This window comes from Camelus ferus, chromosome 17 (assembly GCF_009834535.1).
Source record: "Camelus ferus isolate YT-003-E chromosome 17, BCGSAC_Cfer_1.0, whole genome shotgun sequence".
NCBI lineage: Eukaryota > Metazoa > Chordata > Mammalia > Artiodactyla > Camelidae > Camelus > Camelus ferus.
Window position 1 is genome coordinate 35,651,999 of NC_045712.1, and position 25,430 is coordinate 35,677,428.

Here is a 25,430-nt window from a genome sequence, read left to right on the forward strand (position 1 = left end):
ATGTAACTGAAGTGTATGAAAACTCTTTCTGAGAATGTAGAATTGTCCCCGCTGTGTTCCAGAATATTAATAAGGCCTTTGCCTCTTGGAGAACTAGTACAAAATATTCTGTGATGTTATACAATTGGAAATAACTTACAAGTCACTTTTACGTGGAGTTAACTCAGGCTGTAAGTGAATTTTAGGATGTGCTGTTATTTATGCTTAATTATTCATTAAAGGAAAGCCAGGACAACGGGCAGCTATTGCTTATCCTTTTAAGACAGCAACATAGGCAGTTCTTATGGGACTCACCTCCAAAGCTTCCTCTGGTGCTGCTGTCAAAAATGAATTATTACTCAGACCCACTCTGACATTTCTTAGTCTCATTACTGCAGGAAACCAGGCTCATGTAATTACTTCGTCTTTTAAAGAAAGTTGACACTCTGTTTATCAAAAACTGAATTTGCACAATTCAATTTCTGAAGTTTCCTGTGTTTTGAGGATCCGAGGCTACTCCCAAACAAAACCGCTTTTAGGGATTTCAGGAGAGACCCTCTGTGAAATGGTCATCAGAAACACCGTGATCTCCTGTTTCCATGCAGGGCTGGGGTGTCAGACACATCACGTTTGTGGACAATGCCAAGATCTCCTATTCCAACCCTGTGAGGCAGCCTCTCTATGAATTTGAAGATTGCCTGGCGGGTGGTAGGCCCAAGGCCCTGGCGGCAGCAGACCGGCTCCAGAAAATATTCCCCGGAGTGGTACGTTGATGCCCTTTGTGGACGTCAGAGATTTTCTCCTGGATCTTTCAGTGTCAAAGTTGGGGGGATGAGGCCCTGTGGTATTGGTGAAAAAGAGTCAGACACTGTCACTTGCTACCAGCCTTTATCATGTGGCTGAGCCTCTGTGTCCTCCTCTCAGAGACGGGGATCAAAAGAACAAAACAAAACGCTCATATATTATTGTGAAAATAAAATGAAGAATATATGAAAAAATGTCTCCAAGTTGCAGAGCATTATCTGAGTTTGAGCTGAGCCGTGGGGGGGGCATGCCGTCTTCCACAGGGGTCTCTGGTGGCGCAGACGTAGGGTGCTGTTTTTCTTCATCACCAGAGTACGTGGTAGGTAGTACAGGTTTATGAAATCAAGCTGAATGTAAGTCTGCAGGAGAAGGATCCGGCCAAATGTTTTCACTCTAGTTGCTCCTTGTCTTTGATTTGCATCATTTACTTTCAGAACACCAGATAGGAAGAGGCAAGTCGTTCCGCTCATTGGATTCAAAATCTTGCCAGAGTTTTTGAGGTCATCCAGCAAAAAAAGAGTCTGCATCTTGCATGCTTAGTCAGTTTATCTGACAGAGGTTAGAAGGTGTCTCCGAAGCATCTGCTTGTACTTAAAGTGCCACAAGAGGCTCTCAGCTCTGGCTAAGAAAACGCCTGCTTCCTCAAAGTTTCTCTGTTTAGTCACTCAGCATTAGATTCATTCATTTTAACAGTCTTTGCTTTAAAAGCAACTTTGACGGCTTTGTCCCTTTCACCAGTGTTCCTGAGGAATGGCGTCTACTGGGTTTAGTTAATAGTATTGGCTGAGCACCTGTTATGTGCCCTGTGAGGTGCTGAATGTCAAAAGAGAAAAGAGTAAGTTCCAGCTCGTCACTGAGGAGGCATATTAGTTAGGTTTCTGCTGGGACTGTTGCACATCACACACCCCAGCATCTCGGGGGCTTACAGTCATAAACAGCTATTTCACACGCACAGGTCTGCGCATTAACTGCAGCTGAGCTGCTGGGCTCAGTGGACTCGGGCTTCGAGTCAAGTTCCGGTCTGCTCTGTGTGTCATTATTTCCCAACAGAGGTTCAGGGAGCAACACTCATCTGGTCTTGATCTTCTTAGGGTAGAAGGTGGAAGTGAAAAGGAGTTGGTAAGACTTAACCATATTTATACCTCTTAAAGTCAGCTCAGTAATGACACTGGGTGGTGTCCTCACGTCCATTGCCAGAGCAAGTCACACGACCAGGCCCTGGGTCAGTGGTGTTGGTCGGTGTACCCCACCCTCCTAATGGGATGGCCTGCAAATGGGATGGCCTGCAAAGTCATGTGGCAAAGGGCATGGGCATGGGCATGTGATTCTACTAGAGGGAGGCAGTGCCTAGGCAGGAAGAATACTCCAGTCTATCACCAGAGAGTATTGTGAACTCCTCCCGGGTCCCAGACAGACCTGACTTTGAATCTGAGCTCTGCCACTTAGTAGTTGCCTGAAATTGTTGCTTGCCCAAATCCTAGCCGTGGTCTGTGACTCAGTTCATCTCCCCCTGTTTATTTGTTCAGTTATTCTTTTACTCACTCATTCCTCTCATATTTATTTAAGGCCTACTATGTGCTAGGGACTGGGAAGCCGTGCAATGTTCCCCCTCCCCCACATGGGGCTTAGAGTCTGGGGGGGAAATGGTCAGTAACAACTAATTTCTTGAACAATGACAATTATAATAAGTGCACAAAGGAGGAGCTCAGTTGCCATGAGGATGCTTATCCGGTAGGCCTGACCTAGACCAGACTTCCTTGAAGAAGCTAAGTCCTGAAGTTCAGATGGGGGCTCGCTAGACCAAGGGTGGCAGAACTGTCTGTGCAGATGCCCGAGGTAGGAAGCAGCTTGGCGCTTCTGTGAACTGAGAGAAAAGCAGGCTGGCTGAAGCACGGAGGTCGAGAAAGCCAGCTGTGAAGCTAGGGCACAAGCAAGGGCTGGGTCGTGCTGGGCCTTAGAGATCAAGTTCAACTTTTCTTGGAGACATCGGCCCACCAGATCAAACCTCTCCCTCAGCACTTACATCGTGTTCCGCCATTTTCCCTATTGGATTATTCAGCCCTTACCGCCAGCAGCCAGGTCTTTTGTTTGCACTCTTATCCTTCATGCCTTACAAGCCGTAGTACAGAACCCAGCTAAGTACTTGTGGAATTCATCAAGTTCGTGGAAAGTACTTGTGAAACAGTTTCACTTAGATTAGCCAGGCTTATGCGATTTTCTTTGTATGCTCAATTAGTATAGTTCTCTCATTCAACAAATATTTATTCATCACCTTCCTTACACTGAGCCATGGACGGAAGGCTGGTCCTCAGTGAGCAAGACATGAATAGAACTGCTCTGCTACAGGCACTGTGCCTAACTCTGGGGTTGAATTGATTGAATAGGAAAAAAAATGACCTTTAATAAATCAAGTAACTATTTGAGGTCACCATTTTTTTCCCAAAGGGCAGACAATCAAATGGAGGATTATGGAGCCACACAAGAGATTTTAAAAGCCTGCTCTGGACATCTGCATCCAACCCCGTTGAGTAACTGATATCAGACTGTAAACAATTATGCACCTGGGTATACTGTGTAAAGTGACTCTTCAGACGATGAACAATTGGCAGTGGAAGGCTGTGGTCTCAGACAAAAGGGAAGGAATGTTTGTCCCAGTTGATTGAATGGAGGCACTTTTTAGTCCATGCCAGAGCCCTTGGGGAGCCCAAGGAGGTAATGTTGGTCTTGATGAGCTGAGGAAAGCAAGACCAGTGTTCAGAGCAGTTGCAGTGGCTGGAATTTGCAGGACAGAGCATCAGACATGCAAGAGACGGCGGAGGAGGAGTTCCCAAAACCTGTCTAGGCAGTACCTTGAGTCTTTGACCAAATACCAAGCTGTTCATTCTCAGAGTATGACTTTGTCATCTGGGCAAAAAGCACCGTGATTCTGCTGTGAGATTAGGTTCCAGAGCTCCCACAGGCTGGGAGACATTGGGGTCCCAACTATCTGGAAGGGAGAAACCCCACTGACTGCTCTGAGCCCTTAGGTAAAATCCCAGGAAGGCCACAGAGCTAAACATAAAAGCTACAACTGGAAAGCTTCTAGGAGAAAGCAGCCTAGTGACCTCATGATGATAAAGATCCTTAGGGCCCTAGGAAATGCTGATCATAAGTGAAAAAATGGATAAATTGGGCTTCATCAAAATTTAAAACTTCTGCTTCTCCAAGGATGCTGGTAAGAAAATGAAAAACTAGCCGAAACGGAAGCTACTCACACTACAGGTATTTGGCAAAGACCTTGTATCCAGGATACATAAACAGCTCCTACCATTCAATAATAAGACAGACAAACCACTTTTTAAAAATTGAAGTATAATTGATTTACAATGTCATGTTAGTTTCAGGTGTATAGCAAAGTGAAAAAAATAATATATATATATATTCATACTCTTTTTCAGGTTCTTTTCCTTTACATGTTATTACAAGATATTGAATATAGTTCCCTGTGCTATACAGTAGGCCCTGGCTGTTTATCTGTTTTTGTATGTATTAGTGTGTGTATGTTAATCCAGAACTCCTAATTTACCCCTCCCCTGTCCCCCCACAACCCCACTTTCCCCTTTGGAAACCATGTTTGTTTTCTATGTCTGTGAGTCCATTTCTGTTTTATAAATAGGTTCATTTGTGTCATTTTTTAAAGATTCCACATATTAAGTGATATCTTACAAGATGTGATGTTTGTCTTTGACTTGCTTCGCTTAATGTAATAATCTCTAGGTCCAACCATGTTGCTGCAAATGGCATTATTTCATTCTTTTTTACGATTGAGTAGTATTCTATTGTATAAATAAATATACCACAGTTTCTTTATCCAGTCATCTGTTGATGGACATTCAGGCTGCTTCCATGTCTAGGCTACTGTACATAGTGCTGCTGTGAACACTTGGGTGCATGTGTCTTTTCAAATTAGACTTTTCTCTAGATGTATGCCCAGGAGTAGGATTGCTGGATCATATGGTAATTCTATTTTTAGTTTTTTAAGGAAGACAAATCTTTTTTTAAAGGAGCCAAAGACTTGGACAGGCACTACTTCTGTAGTAAAGGTCTGTAAGTGGCTAGTGAGCACATAGAATGCCCAACACCAGCCGTCATTGGGGAAATATGAATTACAGCCACAAAGATGTGTAACTACACACGCACTAAAATATCTAAAATTAAAGGACTGACAATGCTAAATGTTGTCAGGCTGTGGGGCAACCAGAACTCTCATCCTCTGGGGGTGGGAGTAGTGGGGATTGACTGGGAAGGGGTACAAGACCATGGTCTGAGGTAGTGGTCTGTACCTTGAGAGGCATACACACCGGTTAATTTGCAGTTTGTCAAAACACAGTGCACTAGACCCTTGAGATGTGTGTACTTCACTTTGTAAATTACACCTCACCCGGGCTACACACTGGATCACCTGGAGAGTTTTAGAAACTACTGATGCCTGGGCCCAGTTTAAATGGTCTGGGGAAAATCCTGGGCACTAGGAATTTAAAAAACTCCCTAGGTAGTTCTAACATGCAGCCAGGGTTGAGAACTACCATGTCAAAACTGGCTGAATCCCAGCCTCAGACTTCTGGGCCTAAATTTGGTGAGCCAAGAGCCAGTCCTCCGTGAGCTTAAACTGGCTGGAGACTTAGGAAGCAGAGATTCATTTGGGTTAGCCAAGTAGATGTGGGTGAGGATCTGAATTATTCAAAAGGTCAGCATTAGTATTGAGTAACTATGCTTTAACCTTGGTGTCATTAAAATACCCAAGTAATAGCTTTTTGGATCATGCAACCATCATTTAAAATGTTTTGTCAATTGTGAGAAGACAGTGAGGTATTACTGTTACTGTTTCTTCCTGTCTGTGACAGTATTCGGTGCACGGTCCTTACTGAGCGGATGGATGAACTACTGAGGCCCCAGGAGTTGTCTCTGTGGTGTTCTCGTTGTTAAACTGGCCTTGTTTTGAACCTCTCTTCTTTCTGAAGTCCTTTCTGCCTGGCGTCCTTTCTGCTTTGCTTGCTTTTTTCCCCCTTTCATTCTTTTTGAAATTTTCCCTGTTACTACTGTGCCTTCCTTGAATTTCAGATGTTAGGTTTCAAGTTGAAGAAAATAGCTACAATCTACAAAATAGATTCTCCTTTGTGAAAGGACCCACTTCCTCTGTCCCTGAGCTGTTTTTCCAGTAGGTTAGAAAGCTCATGTTTTGACACACTTCCCCGTGGCCAGTGCTGTGCAGCGGGTTAACGGTGCAGCTTGTGATTCTAGAACACTTTCTTTTCTGTGGAAAGGTAATTCCCCTGGCTTCATCGGCGCCCATATGTGACTCACCGTTCATCTGCCAAGACACTGTGGGGCCAGCAGGGGACAAATGGAAATTACAGAGCTGTCCCAAAGCCCCTGTGAAAAATCCCAAGGCTCCGCACTTGAGGGAATCCAGGCTGCTGGGCGTCTCGGCTTTTGGATGGAAGATGAAGCTTCACTCAGTCCCACACTCCACCATCGCCCACCCCCACCCCTGCCTCCTAGTCAGATACCCACACTCTCCCAAGTGGATTTTCTGGTTAAAGTTAGCAAGTAGTTTTTCGGTTTTGAGGGGGAAGGGTTTGGGGTTCTGTCTGTTTTTAATGCATATACCACTAAGCAGATTAAGGCAAGACTGCCAGTCGTTGTAACCTTATGTGAATTTATTAGGCCAAATTATTTTCGTTCTGACATCCATTTGGAGGTGTTCTACTCCAAGGACGTGGAGGGGAGGGCAGTTTGGGAACAAGTGGGGACAGACAGCTGCACGGAGGGACTTGGGCAGGTAGAGGGCATTTTGATGAAAGAGCCAAAGGGACGCAGGGGTCTCTGCAGGGTTTGCCTTGTCTTGTGTGGGAAGTGCCCCCCACCTGCTTTGGAACTAGGATGCGTATGTCTATCTGCTGCTCTGTCCATCCTCAGGGACCGTGGGTGACAGGACAAGGGGTTCTGGGTTGTAGAGGTGAAGAAGGCAGGGGCATGGGCAGCAAAAGGATAAAGCAGCGTGGCCGTGGGAGGACTTCAGGCTGTAAGTGGCCAGCATACATGTCTGTGGCGACGAGGAGGCACAGGCTGAGATGCCGCCCGTCCCTTTGCCTCAGACACCCCTCCATGTGGCTGTTTCCCTAGGACGCCAACGGGTTCAGCATGAGCATCCCCATGCCGGGCCATCCGGTGAACTTCTCCAGCGTCACCCTGGAGCAGGCCCGCAGGGATGTGCAGCAGCTGGAGCAGCTCATCGAAGGCCACGACGTCGTGTTCCTGTTGATGGACACCAGGGAGAGCCGGTGGCTGCCTGCCGTCATCGCTGCAAGCAAGAGAAAGGTGGAGTGTGGGTCCTTGTCTCTGGCGGTGATTTGGGGGGAGTGTCCCCGTTCTGCCCGCCCTCCCGAGAAGAGATGTGCTTTGTGTGACCTTGTGACACGGTGCCATGGGGACTCCACTGCAGACCGTCTGCCTCACACACCATCATCCAACATAGTACTCACCCTTCACTGTTTAATTTTCATAACCACCTTCCGGGGTACTTTACAGTAGAAGGGCACTCACATTAATGTGTCAGCTCCAAGGGGAACAGAGATTTTTGTCTCATTCACTACTGTTTGGTCAGTGACAACTTCAAGGGCCAACAGAATTGACTGGTGAAATCGATTACAGTACGTACACATGATGGGATAGTGCGCAGCCATTCCCAGCTATGTTCTCAAAGAATTTTGATAACGTGGACAATACCACATTATGTTAAATAAGCAGGATATTGTATATATTTTATAGCAATTATGTTTGTATGTATAAAGATATCTCTGTCTGCCTAAGTAAGTACAGGGCTGGCAGGAAGAAGGGAGAAAGGGGGAAGGGAAAGGGAGAGAAAGGCAGAAGACGACAGGGAGAGACGCCTCAGACTGAGTAGCGATTGTTTGAGCTGTGAGCTTGTGAGTAGCTTGTATTTTGTGGATGGTTTTCCTTTATTTTTCCACCTTGCTGTATAAACAGAAATTTAGGAGAACACATTAATTACAACTAAGAGAAGTTCTTTTGGTATAAATTTTAAAAAGCTGTCCTTAAAAACCTATGTGTTAAGGAAAAAAAACCCATGTGAAGGGTGAGTTATATAGTGTGTGATTTATATCTCAAGAAAGCTGTTATGGGAAGAAATCTCTGTAGACATGACAGATGGCAGCTAATGGTGGAAAAAATGGGTCTGAGAACTCTCGAGATGTGGTTTTGTACACCTGCCTCTTACCAGCTCGGTGACCTTGGGCAGGTTATAGAAATAACCCCCCTGACTTTGTCTCCTCATCGGTAAATAAAAAATATTGGCTGGAAGTTTTAAATGAAACTAAATGAGATAACTTATGTTAACGACTTGCCAAGTCTTCTGCACAGAAGACCTCAGTATCGGGTAGCTCTTACCAACATTAGCTTCTAGGATCTAATCATGCTCACGTGCAAGCACTTATATTTAAAGTGGACTGAATAGGAAGTTAGCCGCAGCTTAAAATATAAGTGTGTCCTAATTCTGATCTTTCATTCCTCAAAACTCACAGCTGGTCATCAATGCTGCTTTGGGATTTGACACATTTGTTGTCATGAGACACGGCCTGAAGAAACCTAAGCAGCAGGGTGCCGGGGACTTGTGTCCCAGCCACCCCGTGGCACCTGCCGACCTGGGCTCGTCACTGTTTGCCAACATCCCTGGCTACAAACTTGGCTGCTATTTCTGCAACGATGTGGTGGCCCCGGGAGATGTAAGTGCATTTCTTTGTGGTTCCAAATCTTCCCTGCTGCTGTCTTGCCCACTCGGGCAGACAGACCCAGCTCTTTCCTTTGTGACTATTTAAATATTGTCTTTTCACACAGAGAAGAATCCTCCAGTTTGGGGGGTGGCATTATCCCTCTGTGAGCCTTGATTGGCATCATCAGCTGTGTACAGCTGTTCCCTGTTCGCCAGTGTAAACGCAGCTACAAACCATTTGTATGGGAGGCTTAGCAAGGAGACTGGTCCCGGGACAGCACTCAGCACCAGTGCCCGTTATCTTTGTGAAGAGGGTATTAAATGAGGAGTCTGAAGACCCAGACTCCAGTCTGAGCTTGGACACTGCCTCATGGGGTAATTCCAAATAAATCTGTTAAGCTCTCTGTGCTTCTGCAGAATGGGCCTGGGGCCCATACGGATGTCAGATTTAGCAAGTCCAAATACAGGATTCCCAGCTAACTTTGAATTTCAGGTAAATAATGAATAATATTTTAGTATAAGTATATCCCATGCAATATTTGAGACCTGCTTATACTAAGAAGAAATTTTTTTTGTTTATTTTAAATTAAATTTAAATGGGCACCTTGTATTTTATTTGCAAACCCCAGTAGGGGAGGGAAGAATACATTCCCTGACACTCAGCAGTGCAAGGTGAGTCAAACGTGAAAGGAAGTTCTCCGAACAGCGAGCACTACCCTGGTTCTGTGGTCTTAATGCCGCGGGGCAAGCAGGGTCAGCAGGAGCGGCCTTTCACCAGAGCCAGTAGTCATTGCTAGTAAAACCGAGCAGCGGCATTGAAGGCACCCTCCCCTGCATTTTCCCCTTCTTTTAAGGCTTCTTCCATAGTAACTCATACCTCTTTCGGATGACTGGCTTTTATGCTCCCCAGGATAAAGAGAAAAAGATAAATATCCTCTTATGCGAAGCAAGGTAGCTTTATCTCCTTCATGGGTTATAATACTCAGTTCACCCTGTTGTTTTCTTATCACCAACAAGTAGAGATAAGGGTCAAGGGTCAGTTGTAGTAAAGTCGCATCTGTTCATAAGGCAGACATTTCAGAGTCAAATTTATCTCTAATAACCCCTTAAATTTGCCCAGAGTTGGAGGATTAGAATTTCTTAGAGTGAACTAATGAAGGCTTCTCTTTGGAGCCATGTTGTAGCAAAAATACTTGCACTTAGGTGCTGGGATCACACTCAGGGTGGCCAGACGCCCGGCTGTGCGAGGCACACGGGAACTGAAGCCACAGGAGAAGCAGACCGTTGCTCCCGTCTCACAGGCACTTGGAGGCGTCAGCACGGTCACAAGTGTCCCCGCAGAATCGCTTGCTCTCTTCCAGTAGTTGTTCCTCGCTGTGTCTCTGCCTCCCCACCCTCAAGCATAGGAGAGCTGAGGCAGTTAAAAGAACACACGAGGCAGCCCCCTGTGTAAGGCAGCGAGGCCTCATCCGATCTTTAATTTGTTTATAACTGCTAATCCTTTTTAGCATAGTACCTCATTTAGTTACCTAAACTGTATATTTTGTTTTCCTTGGTACCAATGGTATTATGTGAGGCTGCGTGATCTTTGCCGGCAGTGAGCGTCTGGTTACATGCTGCAGCCTGGTCATGGAGGAGCTCCGGCTTCAGGCAGCTGCAGCCAAGAGCACTAGAACTAAGGGTGCGTGTCGGTGGCTGTTTCTCTCCAGTCAACCAGAGACCGGACCTTGGACCAGCAGTGCACTGTGAGCCGTCCGGGACTGGCCATGATTGCGGGAGCCCTGGCAGTGGAGTTGATGGTTTCTGTTTTGCAACATCCAGAAGGGTGAGTTTGCTGTTGAGAGACGGGAGTTTAAACAAAGAAAGCTTTTGTGTCTCCTTTGTCCTTTTCTCAGTCTGACTTTTCTGAGATTTGTGTTGTCCTTTCCATCCTCAGATAAACAAAGATTTTTAAACACCTGGTCTGATTCTTTGGCCTGGAGAACTTGTCACGTGATCTTTGGAGCTCTGTCTCCACATCCTTCTGGAATTGAACTCTCTTAGAGTTAGTTGGTAACCGAAGATAAGGCAGGATAAAAATTTTGGTAGGGGCCTTGGGACCTTCATGCTTTCATTCTGTGAGTAAGTTTTGCTCTCCTTAGCCCTCGACATTTGTAAGGCATGAGTGGCATGTGATAGAAACTGCACTCGGCTGTATGTAACAGAGGTTCGTCTTCAGTCACTTCCCCAGACGGGTCGGGCTTTATTTTTCTCCGGCAGCGAGACACCCAGAGCAGGCAGTCCAAGGCCGGGCCAAGGGCTCCAGCATTCCATTAGGAGCTCTCGTTCCTTATCATTCACTCAGCCGCTCTTAGCTTTCTTCCTTATGCTTGTCACCTTGTGGTCACAAGATGACTGCTCTCCCTCCACCTCTGCTTCTGTGTTAAGTGAAGAGGAAAGGAATGACCGAAGGATAAAAGTTGTGCTCAGCTGAGACTGCCCCCTTTTAAAGAGCTCTCCTGGAATACTTACCCATTGATCCTAAAACTCCTATATCCCATGACTTTGCACTCTTAACTGCAAGGAAGACGGACAAATGTCGTTGCTTTGGCTGGACATGTTGCCTCTGAATAGAGCTGTGATGACACAGAGGCGGAGATGGATGCAGCAGGGTAGGCAGCCAGCAGGGGCCGCATACTCACTTAGAAGCATGTTCTATATTTTTTAAACTCCAGAAGATATAATTTTTATTGTTAGTAGTTGGTATTCATTTCGTTTTGCTAATATTTTCCTTTTTGTGACTTTTCATCTCTCTCTGTATCCTCGAGCTTCCAGCCGAGGGCATTTTCCTTTGGCCTGAAGAATGCTCTTTATTATTTCCTTTAGAAATGGTAGTGACAAAGATATTTCCATTCTTTCTTCTCTGAAACTGTCTTTGTTTTATCTTCAAGATTGAAAGACACTTTTGCTGTATATAGAATTCTAGAGTGGTGGTAGTTTTTGTTCAGCACGTTGAGAGTACAATCCTGTTGCCTCTGGCTGCCGTTGTCTTGACTGAGGAGTAAGGTGTGTCTATTGCTGCTCCTCTGATACAATTTGTTTTTCTCTCTCTTCCCTTACCCCTAGTCTTTGGGTTTCAGAGGTTGGACTATGATATACCTACTTCTGTATTTATTCTGATTATGCTTCCCAGTGCTTCTTGAGTCCATACTTTGATGTTTTTCACCCATTGTGGAAAATTCTCAGCCATTATGTCCCAGAATATTGCTTCTGCCTCTTCTTGCTTCTTTCCTTTCCAGTCTCCAGTTGCATGTTAGAATCAGCTTATGCCCTTTTCTGTCCCCTACCCCCATCATTTTGTCTTTCCTCGCTTCAGTCTGGCTATTTGCTTCTGGCTTATCTTCCAGCTTCCTAATTCTTTCTTCTTCTGTGTCTAATACATGCTAAACCATCCACTGAGTTTTCCATTTCATTATTATATGTTTCAGTTCTAGAATTTCCATCTGATCTGATTTTACACATATCCTGTTGTCAGCTGAAATTTTAATACTGGCGTTTTTTTCATTCTTTGAAAACATTTAATCATGTTTTTCTTTTAAGTTCTTATCAGAAATATCCATTAGTGGGATCTCCTATGAGTGTTCCTATTGTCTATTTTTGTTGGCTTTCCGTTATGTATTGTCTCCTCATATACCTGGTTTTTATTTTTTTTAAACAAAACCTTTTTATTATGGAAAATTCAAGCATATATGAAAAAAGATACACACACGGTTTGTGTGTATATATCAACCCTCTTGTATGCACCATCCACCTTCAACATTGTTGGATGTTGCACTAACACACAGCCAATCATTTATCTGTACTACGTCCATATTTTTCCTTCTCCCACTGGCTTATTTTAAAGCAAGTCCAAGACATAGCATTACATTCGTGTAAATGTATCTTTTTAGTATGTAGCACTACTATTTTACATATAAAAACAAAAGGCAATTCCCTAATATTATCCCATATCCAATCAGTATTTAAATTTCTTCAGTTCCTTGCATCTGCTTGGTTATTTTTGATTGAGTATTGGACATTATATGTGAAATTATAGAGATGTTGTGACTTTTGTTTCCTTCTGGCAAGCTGCTTAGCCAGGTGGACTACCATCCTAGAACACCTGGTCCAATGGGGGCTTGTTTCTGGTCCACCCTTAGTCTAAAGATGTAACCCTCTGTGGTCCCAACCCAAAGCCTGGAATATTTTCTGTGTTTCTTCCTTATTGGCAAACCTCAAAGTCTGGATTTTGCCATCAGCCCCACGAGTCAGACAGTATCACTGTTCAGCTTCTCATCCAAGACCACTGCTTCTGGAGATTGGCAGTTACTTTACGGGGGAAAGCTCCCCTTGCAATGCCTGGTTTAACCCTGTGGGCTCCCTTCCACTCACAGACTTTGACCCTCCAGTTCTCCCCGACCTTGGTAGCTCTCTGATACTTTCAAACGAAGGTTTTTATACTTTGTCTAACTTTTCTGTTAGTTCTCAATGGAAATGTTGGTCCTGACCACCTAATCCAGTATTACCACACCAATTGTAAAAATCTTTTTTAACATATTGAGCACTCATTGTGTGCTAGTCTTGCACGTGAGAGGAAGGAAAGGATAGGCTGGTTTGTTTCAACTTGACCTTGGGCCTTTTGGTGGTCAATATGTCTAACACGTTGTATACACGTTATATTACAGATACTGAAATTAGCACAGCTGTGGGCTACACACCCTGCCTTCCCCAAGTAAGGACAAGATCTTACTTTGTGCCTTATAAGTAATAGAATTAATTCATCTTGTAATGAGTAAAAGTGAGACAAAAATTAATTTTAAACAATTGAGTCAGTAATTTAAAAAAAAGAAAGAAGGAAGGAAAAGAAAAGGAAAGGACAGAAAATGGAAAAAAGGGAAAAGAAAAAGAAAAATTAACAAACAATTTAAGACCCTCTCAATATCTGCTGGAGACTGCGATGTCAGGTGTCATGTAGTGAAGTCAGACTGGAGTCAAACAGGTATTTACACTTGACTGTGTGACAAGTGCACTCTGACTTATTTTCAAACACTTGTTCACATTGTGCTAGGCACTATTCTGAGCACTTTACAGATTGTAACTCATTTAATCTTCATAGCCAACACTTTAGGAAAGAACTACCATCAGTCCCATTTTTGAAGGGGAAATTGAGGCACAGGGAAGATAAGTAAGTTGCTGAAATTCACATCGTTGGTAGGTGGTAAAGCTGGGATTTAGCTCAGCCCACTTTGGCTCCAAACTCTGTTTATAATCACTCCGCTGTGCTATTTGTAATACAGGCAGGAAAGAATTGAATTTTTGAAAGGCTTATTTTTCCAGTTCTCAGAAGTTAACAGGAATATCCTATTAACTGTATGACTCAGTTTTTCTACGCAGTTGAAGAAGATAGCCTTTGTGCATTGTTGGTAGCATATGTAACTCATACAGATGCTTCAGAGCTGAATGAAAATAAGCAGCTTTTTTTGTCTTCCTCTTATCACTGTCACCCCCCTTGGCTATTCCTGGTACCCTCATGTATTGCGGCCCCTGACAGGAAGCATTTGGGATGAAATCTTTGAGAGCAGACTCTGTGAGTTCTTCACACTGACCCCTTTGTGCGGCATGTTGGCCTTGGTCCTAGGCTAAAACCAGGGCCTGTCTGATGTCGCAGCTCTCCTGTGACATAAGTGAACATCACACTGTTGTTCACGATGGAGTGCCTTCATTCAGCCCATTAATTCCTCATGTTTCTTTCTCCCTCCTCCATTTTGGAGGCATTTACATCTCCTCAAGAAGTTAAGGTTGGAAAGTTTCCTGTTGCAAAATTGCAGTTCAACAGTGTGCCGTGGTGTTTCACAAGCCGGCCTCTGAGCAAGGGAGGCAACCCGCAGCGGCTTGTCGTGTGCTGCACGTTGTGCTTGCCGTTTGCCTGGCTTGTCCCTACGTCAGCCCTCACGGCTGTCTTGTTCCTGTTTTATGGATGATGGACGTAAAGCACAGAGAAGTTCAGCAACGTGCCTTTGGTCACTGGTCTTTCTGACTCCAAAACACAGGCCCCTTTTTCCTTACTATTCTGCCTTCTTCCCGGGGAAATGAGGGTTTTTTCCAGCTTATGCTGCCTAGCAAGGGCCGTTTCAGTTATCCTTGTAAATCATATGTGACCTCCTCCAGATCATCCTCACAGAAGTTAAACATAAACTTTTATGAAATGAGCAGCTCTGTTTCCTTTTCTCAGGGGCTACGCCATTGCCAGCAGCAGTGACGACCGCATGAATGAGCCTCCAACGGCTCTTGGGCTCGTGCCTCACCAGGTTAGTGATTTGGAAATGAAATCACAGTTCTGGACCCGACCCCAGTGGTGCAGAGGGACAGTATTTGGGGTCACTTTACTGTGCCATCATGCCAGCCCACCTCTTTCCCACCCAACTTCTCCCAGCATCCCTGGAATTTCAGTGGGAAATTTGTCTTTGTGACCACCTGGAAGGTGGCCCATTCTGTAGGATGGTGACGAGAAGAAATCCTGAACAAGCACCATTACCCAAAGTCTCAATACATTTAGCATGTTGACCGGGGGCCTCAGAAAGGAGATGGGCTTTGAAATTAAGCAGACAGCGGCTTCAGTCCCAGCCGTGCAGTTATTAAGATGGCCTTCCTTAGCCAAGTGACTAAACTTCTCTGAGCCCTAGCCGTCTTATCTATAAGTGGAGGCAAGAGTGCCAGCCTCAGCCGGCCTGCAGAGATTGGAGGTGAGGCGCAGAAGGGCTCGGCAGCAGGGCCTGGGACATCCAGGGCCTCGGCAGCGCTGCTGCTGCCACTTCTGTGGCTGTTGTGTGTTGTTGTGATGGACTCCATAGCCATGGAGAAGCCCTTCTGGGCGTGCGGGGGAAGCCATTGGAAGTGTACAGTGTCACCAGAAAGTGGGGTGTCTTTTCAGAAGAACAGTCTGAAGCTTCAGAAGGAAGGTCCGTCCCACCGAGAGGGAAGAGAGAAGGAGGACTGGAAGGGAAGTTTTAAATTCATGGCGCTTCTTCACCAGTTTTTGTTATTAGGCTTTGGAGGTTTTTCTCGCTTTTTGGAAATCTTCCTCTAGGTTCCATGCGTGTATTTCAGTCTGGAGCAGGAAGGCCGTCTCCCGAGGGAAGTGGTGATGGAGCCCGGCAGGCCCGGCCGAGGCTGGCACTCTTGTTGGTGAGGACAGACTCACAGACAGCGCAGAGGGCAAGGGACCCACGCAGGTCACATTCGGCCCTCGCTGCCTCCCCACGCCTGCCCCTGCGTTTTCTGGTTGAGGATCCCCATCAGAAGAGGGGACATTACTTGGCCACAGTTGCAGATAGAGGGAGTGGGTACGCCAAAATCCAGACCTAAACTTGGCTCTCTGGCTGGGGCTCTTCTGCAGTTTTGTGGGTGGAAATGGCCCCAGCCCCACCATCCAGGGAGTTGGCATTGAATCGCTGCTGTGGGCTTCTTGCCCTGAGTTGCTGTCAGGGACCTGTGTTGGGTCATTTACCCTCCCTGAGCTGCGGTTTCCGTGTCAGAGAAGCAGGTGCTTTACCTTGTGTCCAGACCTGTCTCAGACAAGGCTTTGTAAACCACAGAACATGCAGATGTGACTTTTCCAGCCTGCCTCACTCAAGGTGGCATTTATTTGACCTGAATGTGTTCTTTTCTCAGAGATGTTTCCAGCAGGACCCAGCAGACCCCGTCATAACCCCCGTCACAGGGAAGCGTCGTGCAGAGCTGACCTCTGCCCTGGACGCTCTCATTTGAAACCTGGCCCTCTTCCCTTTTTGGTGTCTCCATCACTTTCTTCTGACTTTGAGATGTGCCCTCCTCTCCTTTACAGATTTCCTACTGAGAAGGGCCTTGATTACATTCTCAGTCATGCCCCTGCACTGCTTCCTTCCTCAAGTCCTTTATGTTAAATCACTGCGGTTGCCAGTCCTCAGTGCTGAGGCCGGAGGATGGACCAGTCTCTGCGGACAGTCCGGTGTCAGAGTGCATGTGCCCATGTTTTCAAAGCACTATGGCGACTAATCCCTCTCCGTGTTATTCAGCCCCTTTGAGCCTTGCCATTGTCATTCGCCCCCTCTTCTAATTCTTTCTCCTCCTTTTCAAGTGTCTGAGGGATTATTTTGGTTGTTGGCCACCTCTTCATTTGGCCTTTTCATAGGCTGAAGAATAGCACGGCCATATATGGGAAAAGCCGAGTGCATGCGTGTGATTACTTGCTTCCATTATTTCAAGTTTCAGGCCTTTATTTTTAGCTACTTTCTAAGAAAGATAGTGGAGAAAGAACTTTAAAATTAATCAAGGCTGTGTGGTCCCTATTTATAGGGTTTAAGTTTCTTTTTTTTTTTTTCCAAGTGGAGTAAGTCCATTTATGCAACTGTGTTTTGATTAGGAGAACATCGTTTCCACAAAAACACTGGGCTGTGCTGCAGTGCAGACTCAGCACTTCCCTCCTCCTCTTCCTGGCTCTCAGAGACAAATGACTTCCTGCTGGAGAGGAACTCGGTAAACCCCTTTGTGTGCTTTGTATACAGAGAACGGCCAGTGACATTCCCCGGGCTCGTTTTTTCTCAGTTCCCCAAAGGAGAGTGTTTATTAATTGGCCCCTGAAGAATGGGATGTGGTAGCAAAGTGACCATCTTTGGACAGGGAATCACAAGGCCCCCCACCAGCAACTCAGTGTGTAATCTGGGGAAGGCTGTTTCCCTCAGCCTGTGCTCTCAGCACCTCCGCGCTCCGCGAGTCAGACCTGGAAGGCCTGGGGATTACTTAGTGCGTCTCTCCAGGGACCGCAGGCAGAATTTGGCCCATCCAGAGACTGGCCGAGAGCAGAAGGCTTGATTAGGCACTGCAATTCAGTGATACTCAGCCTGGAAAAAACCTCTTACTGAATTTGAAAACCGTGAAAACCCCACTTGAAGGTGAGAAAATAGGCTTATGGGTTTGTTCTTTTTTTAAAGTCTCTGGCCGGATGTACCGGACGAGATTCTGTGAGCAGGCAGCAATAAGTAGAAGCCACTTCCTGTCTGTAAAGGGGTTGGTTTTTTAATTTAAGTTGTCATTTTAATCCATAAAATACACATAGTGACACAAATCATTAAGTATACAACTTGGATTATCACCAAGTGAACACCACTCGTGGACCCAGCACACAGATCAAAATGAAGTGTGACCAGGCTTCCCCACCCCCACCCTGCCAGGGCCCCCCCCATGCTTCTTCCCATTACCATTGCCTCCTTCCCACACGGAGGCCAGCACCTCTTGATTCTGAACCCCTGGGGAGACTTTTCTCAAATTTTGAACTTTCTGTAAATGAAATAATACAGAACATGCTCTTTGGAGCCCGGCTTCTTTCATAGAATTTTTTCATTGTGAGTCTTGGTATCCTCTTACTCCCTCTGCTTCCCAGCAAGTGGTATCTTTTATTTGGGGCGTGGGGGGAGTTGTCTTTCCTGGCTCCTGGGGTGGTGGCTGGGTTCCGTGAGGCCAGACCTCTTTTCTGGTTCTTTGGTAGGAGGCACCTACCAAAGGAGTTATAAAATGCAGAGGCCACGCCTGGTGTCTTCAGGAAGTTGGTGTGCAGGCTGCTGAGAGGTCCTGAATATGACTGAAATCAGCCCCCAATGGAGCTGCTGCTCATTTGACTGGACGTCCCTCAGAGAATGAAAAGCATCGTGGCAGTTCAGTAGCTGTTTGAACACCTCAGTCACGAATATAGCAGTCCTGCTCTAACTGACTGTGGACCAGGCACTTCATGGGTTTTTTGGGGTTTTTTTTTCCGTCTTTGGACAAATGTACTCTTGGTCCTCAAGTACTGATGAATAAACACCCTGGATGAATGGATGAATGGGCCCTTCCTAGGGGTTTGGACTTGCCAACCCCATGGTTCTCTTGGGCTCTTGAGTTCTTTCTCTTAGTTACTTTCAGGAAAGTAGAACAAAGCCCAAACTAGGGGAGGACCCCGGGAGGGGAAATCTCCAAGTGAGGCAGAAGCTGAGACGGAGCTGTGGTCTCCGGCCGTGCTGTGGCCTGTCTGCCCAGGCTGTGCCCCCAGATCCTCAGGCCCTTAGCTTTTAACAAGGTCTCTCCACCATGCTCAGAAGTGCTGTCTCAGTCTGCCTCTAGGGATGTGGACAGACTGACTGCTGAGGGACGAGGTTAAGAAAATGACGAGGTTAAGAAAATGAGCAGTAAGAGCATGTTTCCTGAGGTGTAGCCCAAGAAAAGGAACCTCCTTGCCTCTCTGATTCTATACCCCTCAAATTGATGGCAGTGGAATTGGCCAGAAAAACAGACAGCCCTAATGTCTGCTGTCGCACCGCTTCAGCTATGACCTATTCACCCTCCCTCTCTCCCTTCCTCCCTCCATCCCTTCAGCAGGTGATTCCAAACACTGACTCTGTGCCAAGCACCACTGGGTTCAGAGAGGTTAAGTGGGCCCCCCTCTCCTTGGCGTACAGAGTCAGGCATAAGTTAAACACAGTGCCAGAACTCCAAAGCGGCTCAGGGAGCATCTCTCATCCCCAAAGGACTCAGGCCTAGTGTTGTCAGTTGCAGGATGTTCCTCGTGCCCCCAGGTTTTGCTCACCTAGTGAGGCTGTCCTGTTTGGGAGGGCCCATGTGGGAGGAAACCAGAGGCTCTGCGATCACACAGATCTGATGAGAGTCCCTGCTTTGCCTCTCAATTTCATTTTCATTTACTCACTCATTAGCTCATTTGACAACAGGATTTGAGGCAGTTCTTGCCACTTGTCACTTTGTGACCTCTGGCAGGTTACTGATCCTTTCTGAACTTCATGTTCTAAATTACTAAAATGGGCATAATAATACACTGTAAACAACTGGTATTCATGTACAGATTAAATTACATTTTCTAAGGACTAGCACTGTTCTGGGCACTTGTAAATGTTGTTTTTCTCTTTCTCTTTCACTTTTAGTTAGAATAGTAAAGTGGGAGCTTATCTACCCTCCTAAAAAGAAAGTAACAGGGAATGTCATAAAACTCTGGAAGCAGTGAGTGTGTAGGGACGAGCTGGAAGGATTAGCTGCATTCTGCAGGATTTTTCTAAGGATCACACTGGCTCACTTCCAGCTTGCTTCTTCCGCCCTGTGGTGACTCCTGTTGGATAATGAGAGGTGGGTCACAGGTGGTAGCTGAAGCTGCTGTCTGAAACAAGGACCTCTGTGCTGTGCCTGGGGTTTTGCAATTGCTAAACGCTGTATTTTAGCACTGAATTTGGTTAAGACTCTCTTCAACATCCAAGAGCAATCCAGAGCTTGGACTTAGCTTTTATTTATGCAAATCCCAGGCTCTAGAAATACTGCCAGGCCTGCTGGAAACCGGTGTGAAGTTAAGGCTGCAGGTTCCAGGTGGTTGCAGTGGTGCCTTCTCAGGATGGCTCTCTGTTGCTGGTCGCTGGGTCTCCACTTCCCATCGAGGCTTGGGGCTCGAGCTGCTTTCACTCAGCTTAGGTGTAAACACCACCGGGGGTGGCCCAGAATGGAAGGGACCCCTTTTTATTCCTGATCTCTTTATTTTGTAGCCAAATGGGCATAATTGACTGAAGATAATTTAATCTATTCAGACCCTGATAGTGGCTATCTTGATACTGAGTTCTTGGGTTTTGAGGGGTGTTTTGGCTTTAAAAAAAAATTCCTCTGGTCTTTTCTTACTTCCTTCCTTTATTTTTACCTTCTCCTTGCTTTTCAGCTTCCCCCACCCCCTTCTCCTTCTTTGGAGAGAAGGAACAGAACTCTGATCCCTGTCTTTGCCACTTGGTTCTTGTGTGAATCTTGTCACTTCCCTGAGCCTTGATTTATTTTTAAAATTTTTTTTATTTATTTATTTTGGGGGGTAGGTAATTAGGTTTATTTATTCATTTGGATGGAGGTCCTGGGGATTGAACCCAGGACCTCTTGCATGCCAAGTACACACACTACCACTGGGCTATACCCTTCCCCCCGAGCCTCGATTTCTTTATCTAGAATATGGGGAAGGTCACAGGATAGTAGTCAGGCCAAAATGAGATGAGCATGTGAAAACACTCAAGAGAGCTAAACGCAGGATGGCACTTAGTAAATGTCGGTCCCCTCCCCAGTCCCCTAGGCCACCATTTCCACGTTCTGCCAGAACATGCCCTCCTGCACAGCTTCCCAGGTTAGGAGGGAGCAGCTGTTTACGTGGAAGGGAGAAGGGAGAGGAGAAAGCACGTTAGGGGAGACACAGGACACGGGAGAAGATGGGTGAGAAGGGAGGTTGGTGAGCTTGAGAACCTGAAAGGCAGCCAGTGTCCCTGTAAGAGAGGGAGGAGAGCCCAGTGTGGGAGGGGCACAGGCCGGCTGGCTCGCCAGCCCACTGTAAAGGCTTGGACCTTCAACCAAGGGTGGAAAGCCACTGGAAAGTCACACGCTGAGATGTGACGTGGTGAGGTTTGGCTGCTGCATGGAGACTAGACCGGAGGAGACGTTAGTGAATCTGGGTACAGAGCTGGATTCAGTTAGCCTTTAAGTGGAAGACAGCCTAATCCAGGGGCGCCCACACCTGGTGTATCAGAGTCACCTCGGGAGCCATCCCAGAATACACATTGCCCAGCTCTGTTCCCGATCCACTGAAAGACAACCTCCAGGGACGTCAGGCCTTTGAGAACAACAGCTTCAGTCTATAAAAATGGCTTCTTGATGGCATCCTAGGGGACAAAGTATGTAACCCGTCAAGTTAACACAGACCAACTGCTGCTCTTTGAATTTTGTGCTCCCAACGCTAGTTCTCTTTGTGGAAGGGCCCTTGACGCCTAGCCCCCAGCAAACACCCAGCCATACAGGTGTTCCTGCTTTCGAGCCTTTGGATGCTAATTGGATGTGCACAGGTGTGCCTACTGAATTCTCGCAGGCCCACCCACTGTCGTGCTGGGGCAGCCCAGAGGAAGGCGGGAGGAGCCTACATAGGTGCCTTTTGCGGCATCTCGCCGTATTTTGACCCGTCCTGGTGAGGGGAGCGTGCCCTGGCTTACTCGGCCCTTTGAGCCCAGCGCGCATTCAGCCGCGTGCCCCATTGCTGTTTGACGATGGGGATTTCGTCTCAAGCTGCTTTTGCCCTTCGTGGGGCCTGGGGCTGAGGAGAGGGAAGAGGGCCAGGAACCACAGGTAATCGTCCTCCTAAGTTCTGTCGTTCCCTGCTGGGTTTTTTAAAATACTTCGGTAGTAGCAAAGATACACACATTGTAGAGCTGGTTTATACATAAAATTTTGTTTTTTCCCTGGAAGGCTACACAGGAACTGATGCTGGAGGGTTTTTTTTGAGGCAGAGGAATTGTGGGGCCATAGGGACCTCATGCTTTTCATTTTGTGTTTTCTGTAGTTTTGAAAATGTTAATAAGATATAAACTGGTTTTTTTAGTCTCCTTTTTTGAGATATAGCTTATGTACAATCAAATGCACCCATTTTGAGTGTGTTTTTTTAAATTAATTAATTTTGGTGGGGGGAGGTAATTAGGCTTGTTTATTTTTAGTGAAGGTACTGGGGGTTGAACCCAGGACCTCATGCATGCTCAGCATGCACTCTACCACTGAGCTATATCCTCCCCCTTTGTGCATTTTAATGAATTTTGACAAGTATATATACTTGTGCATAACCACAGCCCCCACTAGCGAGCTCTAGAACATTCCCAATCTCTACCAAAATTGACTTTCTGCCTTTTCCAGAGTAATATCCCTGTAAGCTGTATGCAGTCCCCAGAGTTAGAAGATGGTATTTTGAGCACCGTCAAGAGGCCTTAGTTCCTAAGTGGATGGAGAAATCACTTTACAAAGCCTTGTCATTTAGATGTTAATTTAGATGTGGGCTATGTTAGCTGGGTGTGGTGGTGCTATGTTTAGAAAACATGGAAAGGAGGAGAGGCTTGCTAACTGCTTCCATCTGTTTTCTGACATCTAACGGGGGATGTTGAGTGTATAGCGCAAACCACAGGAAGGTGTAAATGAGGATGGTAACTGAAAGCATCTTGTTCCAAACGCTCGCCCGATGAGAATCACCTGGGCGCTGGTTAAACCTACAGACGCTCAGGCCTTACCCCAGATCTTTTGAATCAAGTTCTAGGGGATTCTTCTGATCCAGCAAGTTTAGAAAAACACTGAATGAGTGAGCATATTGCTTCATATACTTTGCTCACTTGTAAGTAGGAAGGTGATGGTGAATTTTTCTCCACCCAGGCAAGGGACAAATCTTTATAATGTCTTTGACTGTGATTTGGTGCCTGGCCTCTCTAATTAGGTGTGACTATATTTAGTAGGATTTTGCTTGGGGTACCTGGGTTTTAGATTGCTCTGGGATGTCTATACATATCTAAGGAAGGTGCTAAAATTTTAAGTAGCAACCTCTGCTCTTTAAACTTTATGCATTTCTTGTAAGATTTTTAGGGAATGCAGAGCATGTTGTGGGAGCTCAGTGCATTTGTAATGCGGGGGATTTAAACTGTTATTGATGGGAAGGGCTTCAGATTGCCCGGAAAATGTGAGTGGTGGCAAGATGGAGTTTTTCTTGTGGTTTATTTAGGATGTATTTACTCTGTATAGCTGAGATATGAATAATTTGGTTGGTTTGGGGATGTTTGTTTTTTTCTCATTTATTTCATAATTAATACTAAGTTACCTATTATGAGCAAATTACTGTGCTATGGGCAAATGCAGATAGTTCAACCTGTATCTTGCCCTCTAAAAGCAAAAGAAAGAAAAAATAATATTTTAAGTAATTATGTTATGCAAGCTGATCCTAAAATTCATGTGGTAAGGCAGAGGACTCAGAATAGCTAGAATAACCCTGAGAAAGAAGAACAAAGTTGGAAGAGTCACATTTCCCATCACTACAAAGCCACTGTAAGCAAGTCAGTGTAGTACGGTCATGAGGCTGGACACAGAGATCAGTGGAATAGAGCTGAGAGTCCAGAAGTGAACCCTTACATTTATGGTCACTTGATTTGGTGGGGGAAGAAGAACCTTCTCAGCAAAGCGTTAGGACAACTGGACTTCCACGTGCAAAAGAATGAATTTGGACCCTCACCTCGCACCACATACAAAAATCAACTAAATGGGTCATAGACCTAAATGTAAGAGCTAAAACTATTAAACTAGAGTAAAACATACTAGATCTTCATGACCTTGGGTGAGAAGCAGTTTGTTACATATGATACCAAAAGGCCAGGCAACCAAAGGAAAAATAAATAGGACACCGACAATTAAAATGTCTGTGCTTCAAAGGACACAATCCAGAAAGTGAAGAGACAGCCCACAGAATGGGAGAAAATATTTGCAGAATCACATATCTGATAGGAAACTTGTATCCGGAATATATGTAGGACACTTTTGGTTCAACAATAAAAAGAAAAATAACCCAATTTAAAATTTGGTGAAGAATTTGAGTAGACGTTTCTCCAGGAAAGATACATGAATGGTCAAGAAGCACATGAAAAGTGCTCAACTCAGTTGGAGAAATGCAGATCAAAACCACAGTGAGACAGCACTTCACTGTCATTAGGACGTCAATACTCAAAAACAGACAAGTGTTGACAAGGTCAGGAAATTGGAACCCTCACACTTTGCTGGCAGGAATGTAATATGGTGCAGTCACTCTGGTCCTCAAAGTGTTAAACATACAGTTACCATGTGACTCACTAATTCCACTCTATGTATATGCTCAAAAGCAATGTTTATCAACTTATTAGCGGTAAACAAAATATGGTATAGCCATATAATTATTTGGCAATAAAAATGAAGTACAGATACATGATACAATATGCTAAGTGAAGTAGCTAGTCATGTATGATTCTATTTATATGAAATATGCAAATTAGGCAAATCAATAAAAATAGAAAGTAGATTACTGGTTGCCAGGGTCTGGGAAAAATGGAGAATGGGGACTAATTGCTGATGGCTTCTGAGTTTCTTTTTTGGGGTGATGAAAATGTTCTGAAATTAGATATTGGTGATGTTTACAAAATTCCATGAATATACTAAAAGCCACTGACATCATATACTCAAAAAAGATGATTTTTATGTTGCATGAATTTTATCCCGGTAAACCTGTTATTTTTGTTTTTAAAGAAGCGACTATTACACGAGGTATTTGGGTGATAAATACCAAAGAGAAGGATTTCATGTAATGAAGGCATTATCTCTAACTAAGTCAAGTGGTGGGTGGATTATTTTTGGAAGGGAAGTTGTAGTTCAGCTTAGTAGTTGTATGAAGCCAGTGAGAAGATTCAGTGGAAGATGTAACTGGAAAGGCGTGACGTGCCCAGACTGGGGGCACCTTGAATACCAGTATAAGGAGTCCTCTTGCTGTTTTTGGTCAGCTCTAGGAAGTTGGTAAAAAGCGACATATCATATATATACAATGGAATAGTACTCAGCCATAAAAAAGAATGAAATATTACCATTTGCAGCAACATGAGTGGACCTAGAGATTATCATACTAAGTGCAGTAAGTCAGAGAAAGGCAAATCTCATATGATATCACTGACATGTAGAATTGAGAAAATAATGATACAAATGAAGTTATTTACACGACAGAAACAGACTTCCAGACATAGGAAACAAGCTTATAGTTACCAAAGGGGAAAGGAGCGAGGTGGGATAAATTAGAAGTTCAGATTAGCAGATACACACTACTGTATATAGCTAGGTAAACAACTAGGTCCTACTGTATAGCACAGGGAATGATATTCAATATCTTGTAATAACCTATAATGAGAAAGGATACGTATATACACACATAGTATAATTGAATCACTTCCCTGTACACCAGAAACATCATAAATCAACTACACTACAATTTTAAAAAGGGGGGGGTGGCACA

General features: G+C 45.1%; 1 protein-coding gene across 12 annotated transcripts in view; it reads left to right on the plus strand.

Moving 5' to 3' along the window:
* The window catches only part of ATG7 (autophagy related 7), a 307,849-nt gene that overhangs the window by 132,074 nt on the left and 150,345 nt on the right, over positions 1–25,430 (plus strand). For 11 of the 12 annotated variants that reach the window (XM_032458967.1, XM_032458968.1, XM_032458959.1 and 8 more), the window contains 5 exons: positions 585–743; positions 6,949–7,143; positions 8,367–8,567; positions 10,264–10,379; positions 14,805–14,880. In XM_032458967.1, the coding sequence (XP_032314858.1) occupies positions 585–743; positions 6,949–7,143; positions 8,367–8,567; positions 10,264–10,379; positions 14,805–14,880 (747 nt within the window). The remainder of the gene's footprint in view (positions 1–584; positions 744–6,948; positions 7,144–8,366; positions 8,568–10,263; positions 10,380–14,804; positions 14,881–25,430) is intronic. The other variant, XM_032458969.1, reaches the window with a different exon arrangement.